General features: G+C 38.2%; 1 protein-coding gene across 16 annotated transcripts in view; it reads right to left on the bottom strand.

Moving 5' to 3' along the window:
* DMD (dystrophin) overlaps positions 1–25,477 on the bottom strand; it is a 2,162,139-nt gene that overhangs the window by 315,760 nt on the left and 1,820,902 nt on the right. For all 16 annotated transcript variants that reach the window (XM_077887780.1, XM_077887782.1, XM_077887777.1 and 13 more), the window contains one exon: positions 1,387–1,533. In XM_077887780.1, coding sequence (XP_077743906.1) covers positions 1,387–1,533 — 147 coding nt within the window. The remainder of the gene's footprint in view (positions 1–1,386; positions 1,534–25,477) is intronic.

Genomic DNA, 25,477 nt, shown 5'->3' with positions numbered 1-25,477 from the left:
TAGTATTTGGCCACTCTGAAACTAATAGACACAGAAAGGCATGTAATTGCTTAACCATATTGCCTTGCTTTAGTCAATGCCACTTATAACAATCTATCATACAAACATTTCAAAACTATCCATCACAACGAGAATTAAATTAGAGGAGATCTCAAGAGGTCTTGAATTTGGAACCTGTTTTTATTAAAGATCTAGCAATTCTTCAACAGGACTTTCAATCATACCCCTAAATGGACTGCCAATATGAAAAGTTATCTGCTTCATCTTTTTTTCTTTTTCCTACTGAAACACAGAAAACAAATATTTTTAAGTTCAGTTTCTTCTGTCCTCAGGAGTATACTTTCTGATCCTATGAAACTGGGGAGAGAGACAAAACGATTCTCTAACTCTGTGGTTAAAATCAGTTTGAGGGTTTGGGGTATAGTAGAGTATACCCAAATATATAGTATAGTATAGTATAGTATAGTATAGTATAGTATAGTATAGTATAGTTTACACAGTGCCCTTCACACAGGGAACATATACACACTGCTTTTTCTGAGTTCTCACTATGAGCCAGGTACTGTACTAACAACTCTGTGAATTAATGTTTACTTTTACAGCAAGCATGTTAGAGATGAGAAAACTGACAATCGGAGAGGACAAGTGACTTCAAGGTCACTCAGGAAGTTTGATTCCAAAGCCTGTATGCTATAATAATAATCATTATAACTGCAGTAGCGCCAAGAGCCAGAGTGTATACAGCATTTGCTAGGTAACCAGCACAGTTCCAAGCACTTTTTGACATATTTTGAATTACTCGTTCTAATAATAGACTGGTATTTTAGAAATATTTAAGATCCCATTTTCTTGGGATGAAAGACCAAAGCACAGAATGGTTAAATAACTTGCCCAAGGTCCCACAGCTAGTAAGTGCGACCTTGAGCATGCTTCTAGTCTCTATACTTATCATGCCAACCTATGAAAAGCCTCCCTGTATAGGTTTGTGATAGGATGTTCTTTTTAAAAAGATTTTAAAACATGTCTTCCATTGACTGTTGTTTAAATTAGGATTCCAGAGGTAAAGATGTTTAAAGAATCCGAACAACAATAGTAAAAGTAATTGTATGACAGTAACTAAGTTCTTCCATCATGATTCAGCATTACCTTCCATGCTAATTGCAAGATATAGGAAAATCTAACTTTAAGTTATTTACAAAAATGATTACTAATTGGTTCGAAAACATTTATATAGGAACTTACTAAATAACAGAAAGTATCCTACTCTCACGAAATATTATCCGGAACATCACACTAAGAAATTTCTTTTCTTATTCCTTACAAACACGCTTTACCCATATATTCTCTTATTGTAACAAGGAGCTGCAATGCTTATAATGTGCCTACCTGCAGAAGCTTCCATCTGGTGTTCAGGTCTTCCAGAGTGTTGAGGTTATATGGTGACAGCTGAATGCCCAACGTAGTGAGTTGGCGAGCAAGGTCATTGACGTAGCTGACATTCTCTTTCAGAGGTGTAATTTCTCCTCGAAGCGCCTGTGTGAAATAGTCAAGGGTAAATTGGAAAATGAGAACATTTAAGGCAAAGAAACAGACACATGCAGACTAAAAGATACCTTGTTCTGTTTGGGGTGCAGTGTTAGTGACATTTGCTCTATTGTAAGTGATATTGCAACCACAAACATTTGTGAATGGGTGAATAATAATAACTAATATGCATAGAGCATTTCTTAGGTGCCTAATCCTGTGATGAGCTTTGTCCACACAACAATACTTTTATTCCTACAAAATAAAATTTTGTAGAATTCTCATTTTACATGTGAGAAAACAACTTGCAGAGGTTTTACCTTGCCTAAGTTTCAATGGGCCAAAATTGAGGACCCTGGGATACATACCCAGGGTTGCTTGCTTCCGGAGTACATATTCTTAGTGATTATATTATATTACTTTCCAAAGTAATTCTGAATTGGCAAAGTAACAGAAAATATATACTGCTAGATTCTAAGTTCTACTCATTTTACAACCACAAATGGATTCTTTTTTTTTACAATAAGAAGATATACTTGATAATGAAATACTACATTCACACTTTGCACCAACTGCATAATAAATAGATTCATTTAGAGATTAGGGTATTTTGTCAAGCCCTAAGAATGACTTCCTGGTCTCGTGGTATTTTAGTCCTTGTGGCAAAGACTTAGGAAGGCTCCCATGGGGCTTCTCCGCTGTCTCTGAAACACTAGAATGGAATTCTCTGATGCAATGCATCATGACAATCTGGTGAGTAGAAGAACCCTATGCAGATATGGGTAGGATATAACCATGCATCATATCTACCCTATTGAGATGACATTTATGGATCTTTAACATGATGTATGATGTCCAAATGTTCCAATGAGCAATTTCTAAGGGACAAATTCCTTCACTTAGGAGAACAGTTTGTGTAATGTAATGTCTACGCACAAGGACAACATCACTTACTTGGTTATATGTGCTGCTTTGATTTGCTTGATCTGGGTAGGTGTTATTTCTCTGGTTCACTATGTTAATAAAACCACTGTTTACACTGACTTCATCTATAACCCTCCAAATCCCTCCCATTCCAAATAAAAAGAGCCAGTATGTACATTCTAATTAAGAATGGCATTGTCCTGTTGAATCAACCTGAATATCTCACTACTAAAATGTAGTACTGTATGGAATATAAGACTCTTACATAATTCTTAGGTAATATAAGACATTGTGATAATCACTCTGTATAACTGCCCCTAAGGGTAAATTTTATCATTTGTGAAATATATGTCAATAAAAAATAAAAATAAAGGAAAATAGAATAAATCTTTCTGTCTGACCACAGACATGCAAAAAAAAAAAAAAACTCCCTATCTGATGTATTCATCTTTATTCAACTTCATGTCAGTGGAATGTCATAGGAATCAGCCTGAAACTGAGAAAGTTTTTAATAGGGATTGATGGTTAATATTATTATTCCATTGCCTTATAAATAAGTAAACAGATTAAAAGAATCCCATGGAAGGAGGTAAAATCCACCGATGTAAATTCATATCTCTAAAAGGAAATAATCCATAATCACTTTGTTTTGTGTAATAAAGGGTTAGAAAACAAATTTATTTTAAAGATTTATTCATTTATTTGAGAGGGAGTGTGTGTGTGTGTGTGTGTGTGTGTGTGCATGTGCATGCTTGGGAGAGGGAGGAGTACGGAGGGAGAGAGAATCCTGGAGCAGACTCTGCTGAGTGTGGAGCTTGATGTGGGGCTCGATTCCAGGACTGTGAGATCATGAGCTGAGCTGAAATCAAGAGTCGGCTGTTTAACCAACTCAGCCACCCAGGTGCCCCTAGAAAACAGATTTCTTAAATGTCAATGGAGAAACCTAGACAAGGGCAATGATTACAAAATGAAAGCATTCTCTTCTAGATAGTCACATGTGTTTCAAGGAACCATAAATCAATATCGTATGAGTGGGAACTGGAAACAGGGAACCCTTACAGAGATGGCAGGACAGTCAGGCCGAGTCTGACCAGACTGCAGATTAACCCTGTATGTTAATCATTGGTCTCCACTGTGCCCTTCAGAAGCATCAGTCTCAGTCACATGCAGGTTTCAGCTCTCTTTGGACTACATCATGCACACGTTCAAATGCCTTTTATTGGAATATTTTGGGTTTCACTTCCTCCCCCCAAAATGCCAGACACAGATTTTATTTTGTATTATATTTTTAAAATATTTTATTTAAATTCAATTTGCCAACATATATTATAACACCCAGTGCTCATCTCATGTGCCCTCTTTAATCCAGACACAGATTTTAATATTCTGTTGGTGTTTCGGAGGACAAAAAATTAAGCTCTAGTATACATCTTTAATCACAACACTCATTCTCTTTCCTCTCTCCTTCCCTCTCTCTCTCTCCCCACCACCATGGGATCTGATGGCTCCTTTTCCTTCTCCTTCCTTCTCCTTCTCCTCCTTTCTTCTCCTTCTCCTTCTCCTTCTTCTTCTTGCTTCCATCTAGCAATTACAGTAACTCTCTTAGCTGATCTCCACGTAAGAGTCACCAGATTAAGTAGTTTTCATTCCTCTGTGAAACACAGTGATGGGGACCTCTCAAAGCCTCTAAATAAAATGTTAGAGTGATCAGTCAGGATGCATGGCCTGCGGCTCTCATTAGTTGAGTTGTCAGTTGTGTATATGTTCTCGGACCTGCTTTTTGCCAGTTGGTATTGCAACTACATAATTGAATTTAATTCCACAAACCAAAGAAATTTAAGTCTAAAAGAAAATAAGCTATTATTTCCATGAAAACTAGGTTAAACACTCTAGAATGGTGCTTAAAAGAGAACAAGGAAAGTAAATATTGTTGAATTGGGTATAGACAAGGCAACTGTAAAAGACAAGAAAAATAATCTGAAAAACTTAGAAGGGTTCTGTATGCCTTTCATGGTTCCTGATGGGCTCTGCCCACATTAAAGAAACTGGAACTGGAAATCAAAGTCTTCATCATTGGCATGATTTATGGAGAAGTCTAATCAGTGAATCTACACTTAAAGAAGAAACCTTCACACAACATTAAAATCCTGGTTGACTACTTTAAGATCGAATAAAATGTTTAAGACATACTTTTTTATGATTTTGATTGAACTGAATTTTTCTTTTTTTTTGAACTGAATTTTCCAATTAACTGTTGAACTCTACCTTCTGAGCTGCAATAGAGGAAATCTATTATAAATTTTACTACCACTACTTGACTACTACTGCTACTGCTACAAGTATCATCATTAACTAAGGTGGGGGGGATGCATATGTTTAGTTTAATCTGGATTACATTTCTGTTAGGATAAATGGAAGCTTTGACTGTGGAGGGGGGAGATCAGTTGGTAAAATGATCATCTGGTGTGAAGTTTCACGCAGGGGAGATATCATGATGGGCCTGAGCAGAATGAAGAACTCTAGCCAGCTAGAAATCATCACGAGGGCACTAAGCCCATGAGAACAGTTACCACAAAGTAACTGGTGGTAGAAAAGAGGAAAAGACAAAAGAGGTGGGAGAGCATTCAAGTCAGTCTCCACATTGGCATTTGCCCTAGGTTCTGGTGGCAGCTCCTACCCTGAGGATGGCTCCCTGCTGTTGTAGACTGACAATGCCTAGAAGCTTACCTAGTAAGTAGTATGGCTCCCTAAACACTGAATCGCAAGACACCACACTATGTAAAGACTACAAAGTACAAGTACTGTGTCATTTAAGTGGATGTAACGTTGTGTTTGACTATCTTTCAAATATTAGAGCTTGTAATATTATACATAGAAATATATGTTTAAATGATTAAACACTGAACATGAAATGTCAAAAAAAGTACAGTTAACTCTGAACAATATCCTGTGCTATTTAAATGCTACCGGGATTTCATTAGATTTTATTCTAGTTTGGAAGCAGTGAGTGAGAAAACATTGAAGGGAGCCATTATACTGTGGGTTTTCTTTGAATCACTTAAACATCTGGAATATGTTCTCCATGAAAGAGCAAACCAAGTCTAATTTTATTATGACTAGTTTCATGCCGGCAAAATTTTCACTTCATTAAATGTTGTCTGATTATAGATATAAAAGTACTGATTTAGAATGATATATAAGTCTGATATGTCAAGTTTTTCTTCTTTTTATGAAATTAAATTGGCTGTCAGATCGTTGCTTATCCTTATGTTGTTAAAGATTTGTTCGAATATAGATTTAGGATGTTAGTCATCAACCACATTGCAACAAAAGAAAGGAATTTTCTATTAACAAGGAAACATTGTTTTTGGAGGGAGAAGCTTTGGCTTGATAGTTAAGGGACTATGTTGCTGGGCGCAGAAGGTCGATTTAAAGGATTGGAAAAAACAAGTCAAGGGACTTGTACTTTGAGGGCCTCCAATTCCTCTATGAAATATGAAGCAACAGACCTGGCATAAAATCGGTGTTGAACAAATACTCATTGAATGAAAACATGAGTTCAGGGCAAGTGGGAACATTTGAATTAGGTATGACAGAGATGGTGACAGAAGTTGACCTCAGAAACCAGAGAGGTTGCCAGATGGTGTTGAGGGTCCATCAGAGGCCCAGGACCAACATTTTAAAACAAATCTTGACCATTTGCCCCATTTTCTCCTTCTCCAGCAGTGTTCCTTGCAAGCATGGAGAAAGCGGCTGACCTAGGTTTGGGGTCATGTCAAGTGTCTCTTTCTCAGGGACACGGGAGTTCAAATTTTAGCTGGAATGTGATTGAAAAATATACCATAGAATCTAAAACTGGATTGGGAAGGAAGTGAAGCAAGGTGAAGCTCATAGGTGGAGAGAAAATAGAGGAGTCAGTGGTGGAAGTCCAGGACAATCCAAGGAAGAGCACATTTGGAGTAGCTGCACAAGCAGACAAGGAGGGGAAGAGATTCTGGGACATGAGAATTAGCAATGCCACCTAGGAGTTTATTTATAAATTGTGTGACATGGCACGTATCACATGCTCACACATATATAAAGGATTTTTTTTTAATTTTTATTTATTTATGATAGTCACAGAGAGAGAGAGAGAGAGAGAGGCAGAGACATAGGCAGAGGGAGAAGCAGGCTCCATGCACCGGGAACCTGACGTGGGATTCGATCCTGAGTCTCCAGGATCGCGCCCTGGGCCAAAGGCAGGCACTAAACTGCTGCGCCACCCAGGGTTCCCTATATAAAGGATTTTATTTACATATATATATATATATATATATATAAATGGGGCTACTGATAATATGAAAAACTTCCCTTCTTAGGGATATTAAACATTCTTCCTGAAATCTTAACCTACTAATTCCTAGAAGTCCCATGTCACATACAGGATATTCACAATTAATCAGGTCTGAGGGTGAAAGGCCATTCTCAGGCTATAGATGTCGTGCAAAGAAAATTACAACACAAATACTACTTAAAAGATGAAATAGTGGCTAACTGCATTTCTCTCTACAGTGGAGCCTTATTGAACAAATGTTTGAGAACCAAAACCCCTGGAAAACGGTCTAAAAAGAGGAGGCATTAGGAAAAGTCCCAGGGTTTTTCACGCTGGGTTAGTAGTGAGAAGGCAAGGGGGAGGAAATGGAAATCATGTCCTGTAAACACAGATCTTGATTCCTGTTATTGGAACTCCTACAGGAGGCTCAGGGAAGGCTTCCTAGAACCCGGTTACCCAAGATCCGGGGGTAGGTACAGCCCAGCTGTTGGCAGCTTCTGCACTTCTGGATGGCTAATCGGGCCAAGAGGGTCAAGGACCATACACTGCTTGGCCCAGAGGATCAGAGGCCTGCTAGAGCTTCTAAAATACCCAGGGGGACATGAGCTGCTCAAATGTCATTGGACCAAAGACAAAGAAACACAAGACGAGATGTAGGAAAGCCTTTCCTGAAATGCATCAGGCTTGGAGACTTCCATTGGTAACTGTAATTCTTGGCTCTGCACTCTGGTTGGTTCACTTCCTGGTGTGGTGCCCAGGAGGAAGGTTCAGCATTTGTCTCAGATACCTACTGACTTAGGCTGGGTTTTGGAGAAGCAGAGTCTGAGAGATCTTAAGTGAGAGAAGCAGGTGGATGGGACAGAAAATCTAAGTAAGGATGTGGTCTCAGTTGGAGCCCAACATCAGCTTGATCCCATGAAAAGCTCTGGAGCACAAATTATATCATAGTCGGTTCCATCTTGAGACAAAGGGGCTGTCCTTGTCTACTCCAACATCAATTGGGTATCAGCCACCAGCTGCCCCCAGCAGTCTTAGGGGAGAAGGGGTAGTGTAATTTCCCAGGCATAGTGGCTTCCTTTTGCCTGAGGAAGGTTTTCTGGAACAGGATGTGACTATGAGTCTTTTAGCAGCCAACTCTCAGAGCTGCTGGGGGATGAGCACACCAGCTTAGTGAAGGAATCTGGCTGGGGTGCCAACAGTATCTACCACATAGGCGAACTTCATCCAGACCCCCAATTTCCTTTACCCTTGGACTTCAGAGGTCAGACATCCTTTTTTTTTTTTTTTTTAAACAAGAGGCTTCTCATGTGTGAATTCTCATTACTAACTGTCCTGTAGATCCCCAACAAAATGGAGAGTGGCCGCCCTTTCCATATTAACTCCTTGATTTCCATCCAATGCTGAGGGACTGTGTAGAGCTAAGACAGAAGAGGTAGACTGCAGACTACTGAGTCCATCCCTCTGCCTTTCGTATCACTTTTGCCTCTGGTAGACATTCTTGACAATAAATTATGCCATTGAAACACGTATTTTTTTTTTTTTAATAGAGATGCGGCTGCATTCCATTCCAGCATTGGTTTTTATTGTGATAGCCCGAAGGCAAAACATTATGCTGTTTCTTTTCATTGTCTTCCTTGCATTCAGCTTTCAGGGCAATTCTTGTACATTTTCATAGTTGGGCACAATCACTTTTGACCAGCAAACAGAATAAGGACATAAATAATGAAACAGACTCAGAACTAATGACCTAGATGTAGCATAATCAGGATGACTTAGAGGGAGGTTAAATTAAAAAAAAACAAACAAACACCAACCCAGATTTTAGGAAAATAATACGAAGTTTGTAGGCATGAAGAAATTCTGGGCTTTTATTTATCAAACAATTGTCAGTAATTATATTTTAGCTTCGGTTTCCCCTCAGGGTCACCCACACTTCCAAATTTGTGCCACTCAAAGCATAGCAATTAACTGCTATGTTTTTCCCATAAAGAATCCTCACATTTTCCTGAAAACTGATCTCTAGTTTCTCTTCGTTTTATTGAAAAAGAACGCATACCTGAACACAAAAGCATAAATTCTTTTTTTAACACTTTCTTATTTGCATCTATCATAATTCATCATCTTTCCAGACATGGCTTCACTCTGAAGCTCATAACCTCAAGGTTCTGAAAATAAAAGCTGAATTACAGCTCTACCACACTAATAGTGTCTATCTTCTTTTTTAATGCATGTTGTTCATTTTGCCTTCACAGATATAAATTGGAAATGAGTAACAAGACAGAAGTGCTCATGGAGGACAGGTTTTTACTTATAAGAACAAGTTGTACTCATCTCGTGACTCTAATTTCCTTGGAAACTTGTTTCTGTAATCCTAACTGTGACTGCTAATTATTTTCTCTTCACAGAAAAAAAGAAGCAAACAAACCAAAAAAACAAAACCCTAAAACATTTCAAGTTTTCCACAGCTTTCAAAAGACATAGTTAAATAAGAAGGTAGTTCACAAGTGTTCTGCAGAAGCTAAATGCAAAATAGGCACAATTAAAATAAAAAGGTCTCTAATGAGTATAAATAAATCCCTTAAGCAAGCCCTGCTTTTAGGCTTCTAAGGAAACAGAAGAAATGCCAATATTTTCTATCTAAGAAATTTTAATTATATGTGGCAAAACATCAAGCAAAATGTCAGTTAGTGAAATCTGTTTACTTCTTTAAAAATAAGTAATAATTCATAAGCCATTAAAAATATCAGCCACAAGGACATTGATATTCAAACTCACGGGTTCTTGTTAGATAGCTTAGGGTTTAAAGTTTTAACAGGTGTTTTGGGTTTGTGAACGTCCCTGACAGTCTAAAATGTTCACGGTCTGTGCCCACATTTACTACTATCAATCACTACCCCTGTCTTGCTTTCACCTTTCCCTACGTGGCTCACACATCCCTGTTAGGCAGTGACTCTCAAATAGCAGCATGCATCATCATCACCCGGAGGGTTTGTTAACCAAGAGCCTGCAGGGTCTCGTCCCCGTCCCCAGTGTTTGTTTGTTTGTTTATTTATAGATTACTTATTTGAAAAGCGGGCGGAGGGAGAGCAAGAGAGAATTTGAATCACACTCTGTGCTGAGTGTGGAGCCCGACACACGGCTGGATCTCACAACCCTGAGATCATGATCTGAGCAGAAACCAAGATTCGGATGCTTAGCTGCTTAACTGACAACTGACTGAGCCCCCCCGAGGACCCCTTGTCCCCAGTGTTTTTGATTCAGGAGGTCCAGGGTAGGCTTGAGAAGTGGCCTTTTTAATAAGAACGTGGAAGATGCTGTGTTCCTAGAACTCACCAAACCTATTCCTGACAAGACCCTTGGTGTGTGCTGTACTCTCAGCCTGGAGTTTGACATTTTTACTCTCTACCCAGCTGGCTTTTATTCATAAACCTCAGATCTCACTTCATGTGACCGTGAGTACCAGCTCATCCCTGGTTTCTCTGTTTAAAGAGAGCTCTCTGTTTTTCTCCCCCTCGGCACCTTTCCTTCTTAGCCTAGATGGCAATTTCAAAGTGCGCATATATTTGCCTATTTATGAATTCATCATCTGTGCCATCCCAGGACCCTAATCTTCATTAAGGCAATTCTGTATCATTTTTTTTTCATCAGGGTATGCCTGAATCCAGCACGTGATAACCCCTCAATACATTTGTATTAAAGAATAAACACTCAAGAGAATTAGGCCTTTTTGCATTAATTACTAATACTTCAGACCAATAGCTCTTCTCAAATTGCTTCATAAACACAGTTGCCTAAAAAATTTGACACCGAATGCTTAAGTAAAAGAGCCAGCTTATTCCTTCAGGTTCCATAACTGAATTCTTTAGACCTATAACTCGATTTATTTTATGTTGGAGTACGTGCTAATTTCTGACATGCCTCTAAGCCTCTGAGCAAGAACCTAACATTCTAGCTTTTGGTGCCTTAAATCAGAGAGTTTTCATAAAAGTGCACAAGTGGGAAAAAGGGAGAAGTAATCTATTTAAGGAAAATATGTTCTGCTGGTGGTGATACACCTTGGCATAGTCTTCTGGAGGGCATTTTGGCAAGGCTGAATAAAAATGTTAAGGATATTTATATAGGAGAAGAGAAAAAACTGCATCCCAGGGTCTCCATGTGAGGTTGCTGAGTGGTCAGCCCAAGAGGACAGACGGGGCTGAAATCCAACCTGGGCTCTATTGCTAAATTGGTGTTTCTCTCACTCTCTTGACTCTCTTTGTCTCTTTCTCTGTCTTTGTCTCTCTCTCTCCACCTCTCTCACACATTTGGGGTTTTCTATTAGAAAAAAAGTCCATTTACAAATATTTGCATGCATTTCCTCCTGTGTAAGAGAGGGATAGGGACATGGACACCCCAGGACTATTGCGAAGATGAATGAGAATTTCGGGCCTATTTCTCCTTCTTTTACCCCACCTACAATCAGTTAAGCATTGTCATTGCATCAGGCAACATGAGGAAAACAATGTCATGCAAGGTCTTATTTGGTCTGGTCCAGGGAGAGTCTACAAAGCAGCAGGTAGTAAGCTCATCCCTGAGAGCCACAGACTCAGATCCTTTCTCAGGTAGCTGGACCCTGGGGCCAACTTCTAAGACTCCCCTGAGGTAGAGGGGGGACTTCTCTCTTTCCTCCTCTATCATGTAGCTTTGTAAGGTTTCCTTGAACTAGACATAAAACTGATAAAGCAAGAGAAAGCATGGTAAGAGGAGAAAAGATACTTGTTCAGAGCTTGAATGAAGGGTAAGAAGTAGGAAAGCTTAATGTGTTTGGAGTGGGACAAATAGTCTTTAATAAGTGAAGCATGATGTACAGGGTCATTGTGGAAGACTCATCATGGAGCGTTTTTTAAAAAGACTTTATTTATTGATTTATTTGAGAGAGACAGAGTAGAGAGAGAGAGAGAGAGAGAGACAGACAGACAGACAGACAGGAAGTGCATAAGTGAGGGAAGGAGCAGAGGGAGAGAGAATCTCAAGCAGACTCCGTGCTTAGCTCAGTACAGAGCCTGGGGCTGGATCCCAGGACCCTGAGATCATGACCTGAGCTGAAATAAAAATCTGAGGATCAGCTGACTGAGCCACCCAGGCACCCCTGGTGGGCGTGTTCCTGGAGCCAGGCTGTGGTGGGTATGAATGAGTTGGCTTTGCAGGGCAGATAATGAAGGTTTATGCAATGAGGAATTGGCATATTCTCAGCAACTCTTTTAGTTAGATTTCTTTACTACTCAGTTGAAAACACTTATTTTATACCACTATGTACTATGCATATACATACTATGTATACATGTACTACGCACTGGGAAAAAAGAACTGTGACAGACTCACATTCATGACCAGAGATACACAGTTTAGTGGGTTCTTTCCATAAGATAGCATAATCATGCTATGTGAAGTTATGCCAACAGGGTTTGCAAAGTTCAAAGGAGGCTGAGGCAGGTCCTGAGTGACACCCTGGGTAGATAAGGTGGGAATGACAGAAAGGTCACATTCTTCTGGGTGTGGTGTACTCATCTGGAAAATCTCAAGTAGGCCAGTGTAAGCCTGTGGTCACTTCAGAAAGGAGAAAAGAGTGAAAATGAGTGTCTGTAGATTCGGGACAGACAATTCGAATTGTCTGTAACAATGGCTTGAATTAGAATGATGGCAAATGGGGTGGCAAGTCATCTGTAAAATAATTTTTACAGGTCTTACATATCTGAAAGAGACCATTTTGTCCTGTGTTTTTGTGCAAGTTTATTTATTCACTCACTCCAAAAATTATTATTGAGCACCTATTTATGCCAGGGAATGTTCCAAGCACTCAATGGTTATAATTTAATGATGATTGTTATTATATAGGCTTATAAAGAAACGAATCCCAAGCCAAAACCTACCCATAGCTACCAAATGCCACACTTTCGACCACACAAATGCAGGACAAAGTAAGGTATGGTCTTGTATGTAGTAGTTCCCAAGAGGTTCTTTTTTTCTGTTAAGACAAATTAAGCTACCTTGGTGTGTATGAATAATAATTAATAGAGGAATCTAAGGTTGTGAGGTTACCTGTGCACAATGCTACACCTAGTTTGCTTTATACTGGGCATGATTATGTAATTTTAGTTGCACAGGGAAGGCATTCACTTCTGAAACAAAATGAATTTTTGCCCAATTGATTTTCCATTCAATATATTGTTATCAACTTAGAAATACAAAAACAGAACTGAGCCAGAGATGAATATAAATTTTCGAAGAGCTGAGATAAGAATCATTAAATGGAAGAGGGCTGAAAAGAATGTAAAATGCCCTACACTATCTACTTTTCTTTTCAGATTATTGTAGCTCCTGAATTAGTCTTTCCAAAAATACTTTTCTTTCCTACAAGTGGAACAACAAAGGAATAAGATATTTGACTGCTTCAAGTCAAATGAAATGAACATAAAATGGATTTTCTTCATTAAAATCGATGCAACAGCATGTCTAAAAGTTAGATTGGTAAATTTTTTATGATAGTTCCTCTTCATTTAATTATACCCTTAGGCTAAAAAGAAAGTCTTATGTATTTACTTGCAAGCCATGCTGTTTTCCCTCCAGACATATTAGTGACCACTATTATTATTATTTTTGAAGGCTTTATTTATTTATTTTAGAGGGGAGGAGAGGGAGAGAGAGAGAGAAAAGAGAGAGAGAGAGAGATAGGGACAGATGGGGTAGGAGAGGGACAAGCAGACTCTGTGCTGAGCATGGAGCCTGACAAGGGACTTGATCTCACAACTCCGAGATCATGACCTGAGCTGAAATCAAGAGTCGGACGCTTAAATGACTGAGCCACCCAGGCATCCAAGTGGCTATTATTTTTATCTCAATGTATATATGTGTTTGCAAAAGATTTAGCCTCTTAAGTGGAACCAAGAGTTGATTCAGTTTTTCCTGTTTTTCACCATATTATTGAAAGTTTTCACTTTTAAGATATTCCTCTGATTTTTCTCATCACATCTTAAAATAATATCTAAATTCATCACTTGTTGTGTTCTGTTCTGACAACTGCTATCATGATAATGTCCATTTAAGTACATGTGAATGATGAATAAATTACTACTTACACAAATGTGTCTAAGTGTCAAGCTGTCTAATCCACGTCCTTAAATGTTATTTCAAAAAAAAAAAAACCTCAAAGTCATTGGCCAAACCTAGCTTTTAAAAAAAGTGATTAGTATTCAAGTAACAAAGACATCACACTTTAATAGTAATAGATTTTTTTTTCTTTTTCAAAAAAGGAGTATGACTTAGTATACTCAAATATCTGTGTGAGTGATTCTGTATCGATTATTTAAAGGAGAATACTATTTCAGTTGAAAAAAGGCTTTAACATATGAAAAAAATCTTTTCACTAAGAATTCAAGATTTTTTTGAAAGTCAAAGTGGGTCAGATTTCATTAAGACCCATCTTGCAGCTGACACTCAACCCCAACCCCCAGGCAATTTTAACACTGAGACAACCTTGAAAATGTCTTCTTTCAACCTTTATAACAAAATGTCAGAGTGTTTCCAAAGGTAATATTTTATTCTCTGTGTGAGTCAAAGGATCAATGGAACTTATGCTCATTTGTTTAGCTTATATTTCTTTTAATTTTATGCTTTGCTGGATACACAAAAGTTACCATTATATTGGATAACCCTTGTGGCCATTCTAGTACTGGGGCTTGTGTAGGTTGAAAACAATGAACCATTCTCTGGCTTTAGCCCTATTCCTGCCAGAAATATGTTGAGGCTAACAGCCAAATGACAAGTAGTGGGGGAAGTAGGTGAAGTGTTGTTGCATGTGGCCTACTTGTCCTTGGGACACACAGAAGCCTTAAAGCACCGGGCAATTAAATGAGAATCAGTTAATTAAGACCTAATAGGATTTAAGTTCACAACAATATATAGATTCCAAATTGGGTTAAAATGTTTTAAAGTAGAAAAATAAGTAAGTAAGATGAAGTTCAGTATTGGTTTGTCATTGGTTCTAAAAAACAAACCAATATATACTGCTTATTTCCCACATTCACTTGAGTTTCTATTTAATTAATGGCTATACTTTGGCATATATGGCTGATAAATTGACCTTATTCTCTTCACTAACTTGTTTAATGCCATGTTAAGATCACGATAATAAGATTTGAATATCTGATAGGAAAAAGTTCTAAATTAGCCCACTGAGTCCATAATACTGTGGAATCCCAGGGAATAAGACTTCTAAAAACATGTGTGCTTTGAAACAGAACCAGCAGGCTCTTAGCTGCATGAAGAAAAAAAAAATCACCATAAAAATCAATTCTTTAAAAGGAAATAGAAATCTATCTTAGTGTTAGATTCTCCAGCCTCATTCTGGTTAAGAGAGTTTGACATTTCAGGACTGAACACACTGTGGAAACTTAATAAATATTGAAGTTTACAAACAAAAACATAACAATGATATGTGGACCAATTTTTAAAAACATTGAAAATCAATGTGCCCCTACTCTGCCTAATTCAGTTAACTCAATTATTTAATGTATACTTGACTTGAGTGGGTTTATACATAGTTATTTCAATTTTACATTGAACATTAATCAAATTACTTTTAATGTAACCCCTGCCCCTATGCCCATCAGGAACCCAAAATAAAGGGGAAAGTTTGTTTGAATGTTTCTTGTTTAACACCAAAGCATTTTAAAGACATTTGTTTCTATTATATTTATCCCATGATTCTTCCTACATGTACCACTCACCCCATACCACAGCAGTGAATTTTTTTCACAGGCATTTCATAGGCTGATTCTGGAACCCCTCTGGGGAAAAAAAAATCCCCTTTCTTGGCAGTCACTGCAGTTCAGACTACTTCCTACTTCCTCTCAGTTGCTCTTTCAGTGTCACTCCATCTGTCTCCATTTCTCTGCACATATACCTTTCTACCTTGAAAGCAGAGCCTCAGTAAAGTGACAAGTTATAAAATGTAGGAACTCCTGGGTAAGCTAGCTACCCAGTATTTGTATCTAACAAGCAGGTTTTAATTTTAAAAAGTTGAATAGTCTCAAGTATTCTGAAGGTCTTCAATATCAGAAACTCGGTAGAGTACTTGCTTATACTCAGTATGTTGAGCAGGAAATTCTGAGAATTTTTTTCCAAGATTTATTTATTTTAAAGAGAGAGAGAGACAGAGAGAGCATGAGTGGGAGGGGCAGAAGGAGAGGGACAGGGTCTGAGAAGAATTTTTAAATTTAATTGTTGTCATTGGTAAGTGTGAAAACACATAGCCAAGATGAAAAGTTACGTAGCTAAATATCTTAATTTTAAAGTATCAGTAGTGAGAAAGCAAGTTTACCTCCAAGTCATCTGAATCAGCCCCCATATTGTATGAGTGGCAGTAAAATACCAATAGGAAAATTGGAATAAATAATCGTGAATGTCTTTCACAAGAGAGACTCGGAAAGAGTAGGCCATTATTCATTTCAAGGTTTCCGAGTAGAACTATGCTCCCTACCTAAGCTATCAATCACTCTCACAGAAGGCCAAGTGCCTGCATTCATTTTTAAATGAAATGTTCTGGATGTTGATAAATATAAAAGAAGTAATAAGTGATATATTTACGGAAGAATTATTGAATAATTGATGAATTATTAATAATAAACGAAATATATAGGTATATATATACAGCTTCACAATGGAATGGTGGTTCTCAAAGTGTTCCTGGATCAAGAGCATGACCATCACCAGGAAACTGGTTAGAAAAGCAAGTTCTCATCCTTGTTCCAGAACCCCTGAATTAGAAGCTCTGGGGCAGGGGTTCACCAATATGGGTTTCCACAAGCCCTCCAGGAGATTCTGATGCCCAACAAAGTGAGAACCACTGCCATAGAAAATTCTTGACATTCTCAATGACTATGTCTCAATAACTCGAATCTCTAAATGCACAAATACCTGATCAATTCAGATATTTATAGATTATATAACTATTAAGCCCAAGTCAACTTATGAAGCCATTTTCTTACTAACAATGATCACTTTCTTAGATCTTTTCATTAACTCTTTCATTATCAATTCCAATAAGTACTTAAGGGAGACAGGCAAGGGAAGGGTGGCTTTTTCATGAAGAAAGAAAATCTTCATCACTTCCTCAGAATTATTGCATGTGCAAGAATGAAATAGCATTAAAAAGGCCATGTTGAGATGTGAAGGATGAGTGGCTTACTAGGGCCACTGGCCAGTTGTTGGAGAGACTTTCCCTGGCTTGGGCATCTGTCCCTCACCTACAGTGACTAATGGCCACCAACATCTCATAGCTGCTTCGCTTCTTCAGAAAGCTGACCTCTGCTAATGGGAGGCCCTGGGCCAGGAGGTAACACACCTTGCTCAGGAGGTAACTTATGTCTCCAGTGGTGGGCCACAGCCCGTGGTATGATGGAGCAGACCCCAAGAGTCCATTTTATGCTTCTCTTCCTAATTTTGCATTCAGTGAGAGCATGTTGGCGGCCTGAATCTGCCATGGTGGGAGTATGGACACCAGAATCAGAAAATGCTACAAATCAGTGTTCACTCTACCTCAGAGCTAACTGGTAGATATTTACTGGTGTACTGCCAGCCACCTCCAGCAATTAGCTGGGGTGTGAAAGACAACTCTGTTGTGAGGTTTATACTTCAGTACTCTCTGTGTGGATCAGGACACAGAACTAGATTTTGCTGGAGATGGCATACTTGCATGGCTCTTCTCCCTTATTATGCGTCCCTAACTCCCATACAGGCTTCTTCTGAAAGCAGACTGTCTATAAATCAATGTGCACCCAGACCCCTGTTCTCAGGGTCTGTTTCCAATGAACGTGACCTATAACACAAGTTAAGTCATTAGTTAATTGACTGCAGCACAGAAGCCTCAAAGAATACGTGTTCCAAATTACAAAGAGCTTTAAGTCATGGACCTTGTGGGTCACAGTGATCAGATAAAACTGCAAAAGATAAATGTGAAATGGCAAGGATCTACTCTTTGTGTATGTGTGCATAAAAGAAAGAAGCTGATGGAAAAAGATGAAGCCTGCACAAATTGGGCATTTTTTCATATAATGCTTCTCAAATTATGCTTTCATACCCATGGGTAAATGTACTGGGGGATTCATTTCACCTAAGATTTTGGAGAAGAACACTTTCGTATTAAAACACAACAAACACATAATGGAGAAGATCACAAAACTGACATGATATGTAAAAATAAAACAAGAAATATCAAAGGAACACTATGCTCATGGTAAAAGGAGGTAAGCAGGTGGGAGGGGAAGATACCAGGCTTCAACTCCTTGGCCGTTAGGAGAGGAGAAGTAGAAGAAGTTGAGAAGCACTGTGTAAAATATAACTGAAAATATTATTTCAGTATAAAATAATCTTACTACAAAAATTACTCTTCTTATTATGAAAAAGTTAACCATCTTCAAATGATAGGGTTATATTAGTATTGTAAACACCTGTGTTCCTGTGATACCCAGAGAACTGGTTTACCAAAACAATGATTCAATGCCATTGTGTAACTTAGTTAATGTAAGGTTGTGTAGGGCATAATACTGGTGCCAACGTTCCCTGTATAATTCTGAAAATCGTAATTGCCGAGTGTGAGAGGAACTCAGCAGGAGCCCACTCCTTGGGTTATTTGTTCTCAAATCGTTCTTCATTGTGTTTAGGGTAGGAGAGTAACGTAGTTGTGAACTTTAAACTTGCTATGACTTTGGTAGATTCCCAAGGAGAATGAAAATATACATTAGCTGTGTGCTTTCATTTTCTAAGGAAATACGGAATGTCAGTTAAATAACACACACATTTCCGAGCTATGTCTTGTTAATGTGGTACATGCACACATGTGCACAAGCTAATACAAATTCTTGCTCCCTCAGCTAGGTGCTATATAATATGTTGAAGAAAACTAAGCGGCCATTAATATGATCTGCAACACAATTTGATTCGCAAAATAAATTAAACATTCACACTCCATAATAGGTATAGGTTTTAACCACGTCATGAATGAATGAATGAATGACTGAGTTTTGAGATCTGTTAGTGCTGACAGTTTACTACTTAAGCTTTTTTTTTAAGAGTTTTTATGATCTAAGACTCTTGAGGAATAGATTCCTTTTTTTTTTTTTAATTTTTATTTATTTATGATAGTCACACAGAGAGAGAGAGAGAGAGAGGCAGAGACATAGGCAGAAGGAGAAGCAGGCTCCATGCACCGGGAGCCCGACGTGGGATTCGATCCCGGGTCTCCAGGATCGCGCCCTGGGCCAAAGGCAGGCGCCAAACCGCTGCGCCACCCAGGGATCCCGAGGAATAGATTCCTAATTACAACCAGCCACAAACAAAGCTTCTGGAGTAAATCCTCAGTAAACAGGATTGGCATATTAAAGGATCAGGTTTTGATATGGTTGTTTTCAAATAGGAAGAAGAATGACATTCTTTGGAGAAATTTTTATTATCTAATTAAATACTTCCTTAGCAGCATAATGTCAAATGAACTCACTAGCTGAACATTTTGATTGTCCATGTTCTCCTAAATATCCCATGACCAGAAGAGGAGCTGTACAGCTCTGATTTAATGCAGTAACAATGGTAACCAATTCTAGCTCCTTCTTTTATCACAGCCCATCAAAAGAATACAAAGAAGTCCAAATTAAAATAAGTTCAATAATAATAAAAAACCCCACGTTCCTTTTCCAACTGTCCTAAAGCCTTTTTCTATCTTTAAGCAAGGTTCACTCAGTAATTATCTTATTTATGAAAGTAAAAGCAGAAGGATGTTTCTCTTACTAAATAAAAGCCTTTATGCTTTAAATGTAGACGGCATCTTGAAACAGTCAAAAAGAAAGCGTGTTGAATGTCATCAACTCATTTCCTCCCACCCACTGTTTTAAATCGTTTGCTCAGTTCCAATGTATACTACACTTACATAAGTTGTTTATGAAGAGCCAAATTAATAGTTTTTGCAATTGTTTTCGTTGAAATTTGGAGAGCTGACAAATGAATTAGTAGAAAATGGCAATTCTACATGAATTAGCTTTTAAGTCTCCCTAAGAGGCTGATGCAGAACTTAATAAGAGACTTATTAGAAGAAGTAGGACAACTTAATTCAGATTGATTATAGACTTCGGTGAAGACAGCTGGGGTTCAAATGAAACCGAAAAAGAACTTATATGCACTTCAAAGTATGCTAAGCAGATGTCTGAAACAATTACTCTGCACTGGCTTTTCAGAAGTTTCAAAAGCAGGATGGGAATAGCATGGTAAACGAAGGTTCTATTTGTCTAAGTTGAGGTACAGGCTTTTAAAACACACACAGGACTCGCTAAAATCATATGCCTTGGGTAAGAAACATGATTCGACACTGCTGTCCTAAGTAATTTGCTTTTAGCTTTATAAACAAAGCAGGAAATGCGAGAGAATACATGGGAACTAAGGAATAAGCCCTCTCGGAACGCCAACTTACAATTTATTGTTCACTGAACAAATAATTTGGTCAGGATTTCTAAGATGACTAATTCCTACTTTTGTTTCTAAGTTCTATGAGAGCCAATAATGACCATTCTATTAAAAAAAATAAACACTAAACTTTTAAAGCATGTAAGTGAGGCTTTACCATAATGTGCCTTCTTATAGAGGTATTCCAAGATATTAAAGGCCAAATCACATTCTTTTAAACATCGCAAATACATGCTTTAAAGAAAGGGATAGAACCCAGGTCGCTTGGTATGACAGGTGCTAGTTCCTTATTTAACCCAGATTTATAAAGGCTTATATCTTTTTCATTTGCATTTTCTTCTCAATCAAAGCCTACTTAATACACACATCATTTGTATAAAAATAACAAAAGCTTCCACAGAGCAATTCCTCTGCTGTTTATAACCATTAACAAAATATTAGTGAACTTTTCTTTTCCTATGGACAGTACATCTCATTCATTTTGGAGACACTATTTCCTTATTCGGAGTTGAGAGAGCTCTCATATTGAATCATTTTAGGGCTTCCCTGTTTGTGATGGTTCTGCTAACCTTGCATCCCCTAACTATCAGAATGGATTATAAGCTTTCTCTATAAAGCTCACATACGAGGAAGGATTGAAAGTTGGCTCATATAAATGACAAATATAACAAAATTAATAAAGCAATAATAAAACACTGGAACCAGGGTTAAGATGAGAAAAGCAGTAAAGGAAGGGAGAGTTGTATGAACATGGCTGAAAGCTTCTGCTTGCCAATGTGAAGACGAAATCCTAATATGTTACATCACATTTCATGTTAGCTATCAGGAGGAAACATACTTGCTTTTCTCAGTGTCAAAGTCTGAGATAGCATTTCTTTGACAAATTTCTCAAATAGGCCAAGCCACAGGGACTCAGGATGGTCGACCCAAAGAGATGCATTTGCCAGTTATCTTCTTAAATTTTTAGATGTGAATGTTGAACGTAAATAAGTCCGGATGGCATGGTGGCTTCATTATAGTCCCTGGTCTAATACACATGTTCCTGCATTGTTCCTAACTATAATTCTAAAAAGATCTAATCAAAATATTTCATTGTGAGAATTTTAAGGAAAAATTCAGAGAATCCTTGTCCTTGACCTTTTACAGGAAGAGGTATAAGTTAAAAGTCTAATAAAAAAATAGCAAATAAATAACTACATAGTTGTGACAAAATCGCATAATCCCAAATGGCAGTCTGGGGGAGTTTAATTATGGTTATGGTGTGAAAAACTGTGTTTTGAAGCAGCGGGCAAACTAAGGGCAGTGAAATATTCCTGGCTCAAGAATGATGCACCACTCTGTATAAAGAAACCATGGTAGATTAGAACAAAAAGGAAGCTTGGAACAACAACAGTAACTCTCAAACTTTCTCACACAGGAATTGTTCTCAAGAACGAAAACATCATATGAAGACTATAGGTTCCAAAGTCATTCTGCTTTCTTAATTCCTGCATATATTCATTCCACTTACAGATCTAAGCAGAGCAACTAGTGGTTCTAGGAGTTATTCTTATTCCCCATTACTATAAGGAAAGTAAGAATATTTGTGCAGTCACAGAAGCAGTGGTGTTATTTCCAGTCAAATGAGAAATCATTATTGTGTCCTTCAAATATTTGATAAGTAGTATAAATCATGAATTTTAAAAATAAAGAGACATTTACATTTTCGATTTTATTCTGGGGGTTATTCCTATGGAAGCTCTATCTGCAAGGCTGAGATTCTCTTAGTGAGCAAAATAGTCAATATTGACACTGTGTTTCTTTCTCTGGATTTACTATACGTACAATGTCCTGAGGATGATTAGCCAGTAACGATGCCACTTCCCAGGACCTCATTGTTGTTGCTATTTTATCCATTAGCCAAATCGCAAAGCCACATTTGCTAATGAAATGATATAATGCTAAATCCCACAGAAAAACACAGACCATAGTTCACTTGTATAACAACTTTTTCAACAAATAAGATGAGAGTGGAGGTGGGTATTACAATAGAGTCAGCAGGGGTGATGAAAATGAACTGAAGTGGGTAAACAAAATGCTCTTCTGGCTACATGCCTAGCTACCCCGACAGCGTGGAGCCTCTGAGGGCTTAAATTGCTGAGTAGAAAAATGGGAACAGTAGTTTTGAGCACTCTTCTACTTCTTTTCAAAGTAAGTTTCAGTTAATAAAATTCACTCCCTCTAAACCACCACCACCAACGCTTCAGAGTTTCAAACTCTGTTGTTGAGAAGCCACAGAGAAAGCTGATTTATTTGAAGTGTTGGCATGTACAAGCTCTTTTAGAAAGGAATACTGAGTGCATATAGGTTTTGTTGTTATTGGGATCAAAATGAGTGTCTAACCAATCAATGTGTGGGAAATAAACTTGGTTTTAGGACCAAGGACAGGTAAGAGGAGAAGAGAAGTGAAAGGAAAAATGCAAATAGGCTTCAGTGAGGGTCAGGTGATATTTAAGCTGTTCTACTTTTATTGATTTTATTTTTTTGTTATTGAATCATGCTGTGTACATTCGTCATCCATACTCAGGATACTACTAAGGCTCCTGTGTGGCAGATAAGGCTAAGAATGAATCTCTTATGTCTGCTCTAAAGCCTATAGATTTGGCCACTTAACCAATCTATTAACTAATTTTGTTCCTTTGGGACATTCTCCTAAACTTTTTTGTCATTTTTGGGGAAGATTCTTAAAAATGTAGTTCCTATATTTTTGAATAAAAGTACTATTCTTTTAAATCTTTTTTAAGATTTTATTTATTTATTTCAGAGAGAGAGAAAGAGACAGAGAGACAGAGAGCACAAGCATGAGCAGGGGGAGGGGCAGAGGCAGAGGAAGAAGCAGGCTCCCTACTGAGCAGGGAGCCTGATGTAGGGTTCTGATCCCAAGATCCAGGGATCATGACCTGAGCCACCTCCAAAAGTACTACTCTTAATGCTAAACAAATACAAGGTAATACATTTTATTTTTTTTAAGGTAATACATTTTAAACATTACTTTAATTTCCAAGTAGCTGGCAGTGTTAACCATTGATTTACTTGCAAGACATGGGGTCATAGAATGTTAGAGTGGAAGAGATTTTTGAAGTTATAGAGTCAAATATGTAATCTTCCCTTGAATCTTCACCTACTCCTTTAATGAAGAGCTATTCAGTTCAACATTAGACAATAGGCTTCATAAGGGTAAAGACCAACTTCTGTTTCGTTCATAACTACATGTATAGCACATTGTACAGTGGAGTGAAAGAACAAAGGAGCAGAATTAGATTCCTTTATACATTGCCGACACTATGCTAGTAGCTGGGAATTCAAACATACACAGCATGACTCTTGCTTTTAGGAACCTTGCTTTAAGTGACCAGCTACAGTATATAGGAAATTCAAGTGTGACTGCTGAAGCATGTATGGTGATAGATGCAAGTATTGAACCAAGGGCCATTGCTTCTGCTCTGTGGGAACTGGGGGTGGGAGACACTCAGGACAAACTACAGAGACAGGAGCCGTGTGAGGCAGGCTTTGGAGGCTGAGTGGAAGATCACCAGGCATATAAGTGGGGGTAATCCAGGCCAAGGGAAGAGCATTTGCAAAGGCAGAGAGTTACCGGACGACTTGGCATATTTGGGTAAAGGAGTAGTGCAGTGAGAGTGTTCAGAATGGCCTGAAGGATAGGAGTGACAATTAGGAATTTGAACCAGGGCTAGGAAGTAAAGGGTCACCTGCCCTCTTCATTCATTGACTTTATTCTTAGGCAGGCAGTTTCCCTCAAGGATTTTAGGTTGGAGTTGGAAGAGGACAGAAAATGTAGAAAAACAGTAAAGAAACTGTTAATTCACTCACTCCTTAACCAGATATTTAAGATTTTATTTCTTTATTCATGAAAGACACACACACACACACACACACACACAGAGAGAGACACAGGCAGCGGGAGAATCAGGCTCCCTGTGGGAAGCCTGATGTGGTACTCGATCCCCGGACCTCAGGATCATAACCTGAGCCCAAGGCAGACGCTCAACCACTGAGCCGCCCAGGGGCCCTGTAACCAAATATTTAAAATGCGGTGCTTATCACTTGTTGTGATGAGCACTGAGGGTTGTAGGGAAGTCTTGAGTCACTGTATTGTACCCCTGACACTAACATTGCACTGTATGTTAAGTAACTGGAATTTAAGTAAAAACTTAAAAAAAAATCAAATCGTGTTTATGGTACACCAGAACAGGGATTAAAGATGAGCCTGGCATGGGATTTAAAGAAGTATAATACAACAATTTGAGTACCACAAGCTGGGGGGTAGAATAGGATTTTGGTTGAAAAGAGAAGGGAAAATAGAAAAGAGATATTATGAGGTAAAATACACGGCCAAGTGCAATCAGTAAAGATGTAGAAGGACTTAAGGAAAGAACTCAGGTTTCAAGCCTAAGCAACTTGAAATTGGAACAGAAGAAAGGGCAGGTAAAAGGAGACAATAGCAGGGGAATGGACAAACATGAGGATGAATGACCTTGGTTTCAAAAGGGCTGCATTTGGATTCTAATAACAAATGGGTGAGGAGATCAGAAGAGAGATCCAGACCAGAAATTGAGGGTTGTCACCATCCATGCCACTTCAAATTGGGAGCATTTACACCATAAAATGGGAATTGAGTGAAGGTTAAAAACTTAGGTGCACCAACATCTGAAGGGTGGGGAGAGTTTCAGAATTGAGGAAAATAATGAAAGAAGAAGAATGTGGATGAGACAATGCCACAGAGCAAAGGAGTAGAGATCTTCCAGAACACGGCTGCCAGCACACACATTGAGTACAGGTGAGAATTTCTCTTTGGCATTTGAAACTGGGAGGTCTTTTGTTGGTTTTAACACTAGATGAGCAAACAAAATATGTTTCCAGTTGTTGGTTTTCAAAATGACACTCTTAAATATGTATATTTTTTCTTTATAAATATATTTATCATCTTTGTGCTACAAGGGAATTTAACTTTGGATTTGTGGACAGTATTCCAAATATATAATGATATTTCCTAATATCTGCAGTGGACTAATACAACTCAAAATTGTATTATATACATTGCCTTCTAAGGGAAGGGCAGCAGTAACAGCCTCAATTCACAGTACCATAACTCACCCAAGTCACATAATTTAGTTAGCACAAAGGCCAAAGCCTGGACTCCTGGCTCTTGAATAAGTGTATTTTTCCCTA

This window comes from Canis aureus, chromosome X (genome assembly GCF_053574225.1).
Source record: "Canis aureus isolate CA01 chromosome X, VMU_Caureus_v.1.0, whole genome shotgun sequence".
Taxonomy (NCBI): Eukaryota; Metazoa; Chordata; class Mammalia; order Carnivora; family Canidae; genus Canis; species Canis aureus.
This window is presented reverse-complemented; position numbering and strand designations above follow the sequence as displayed.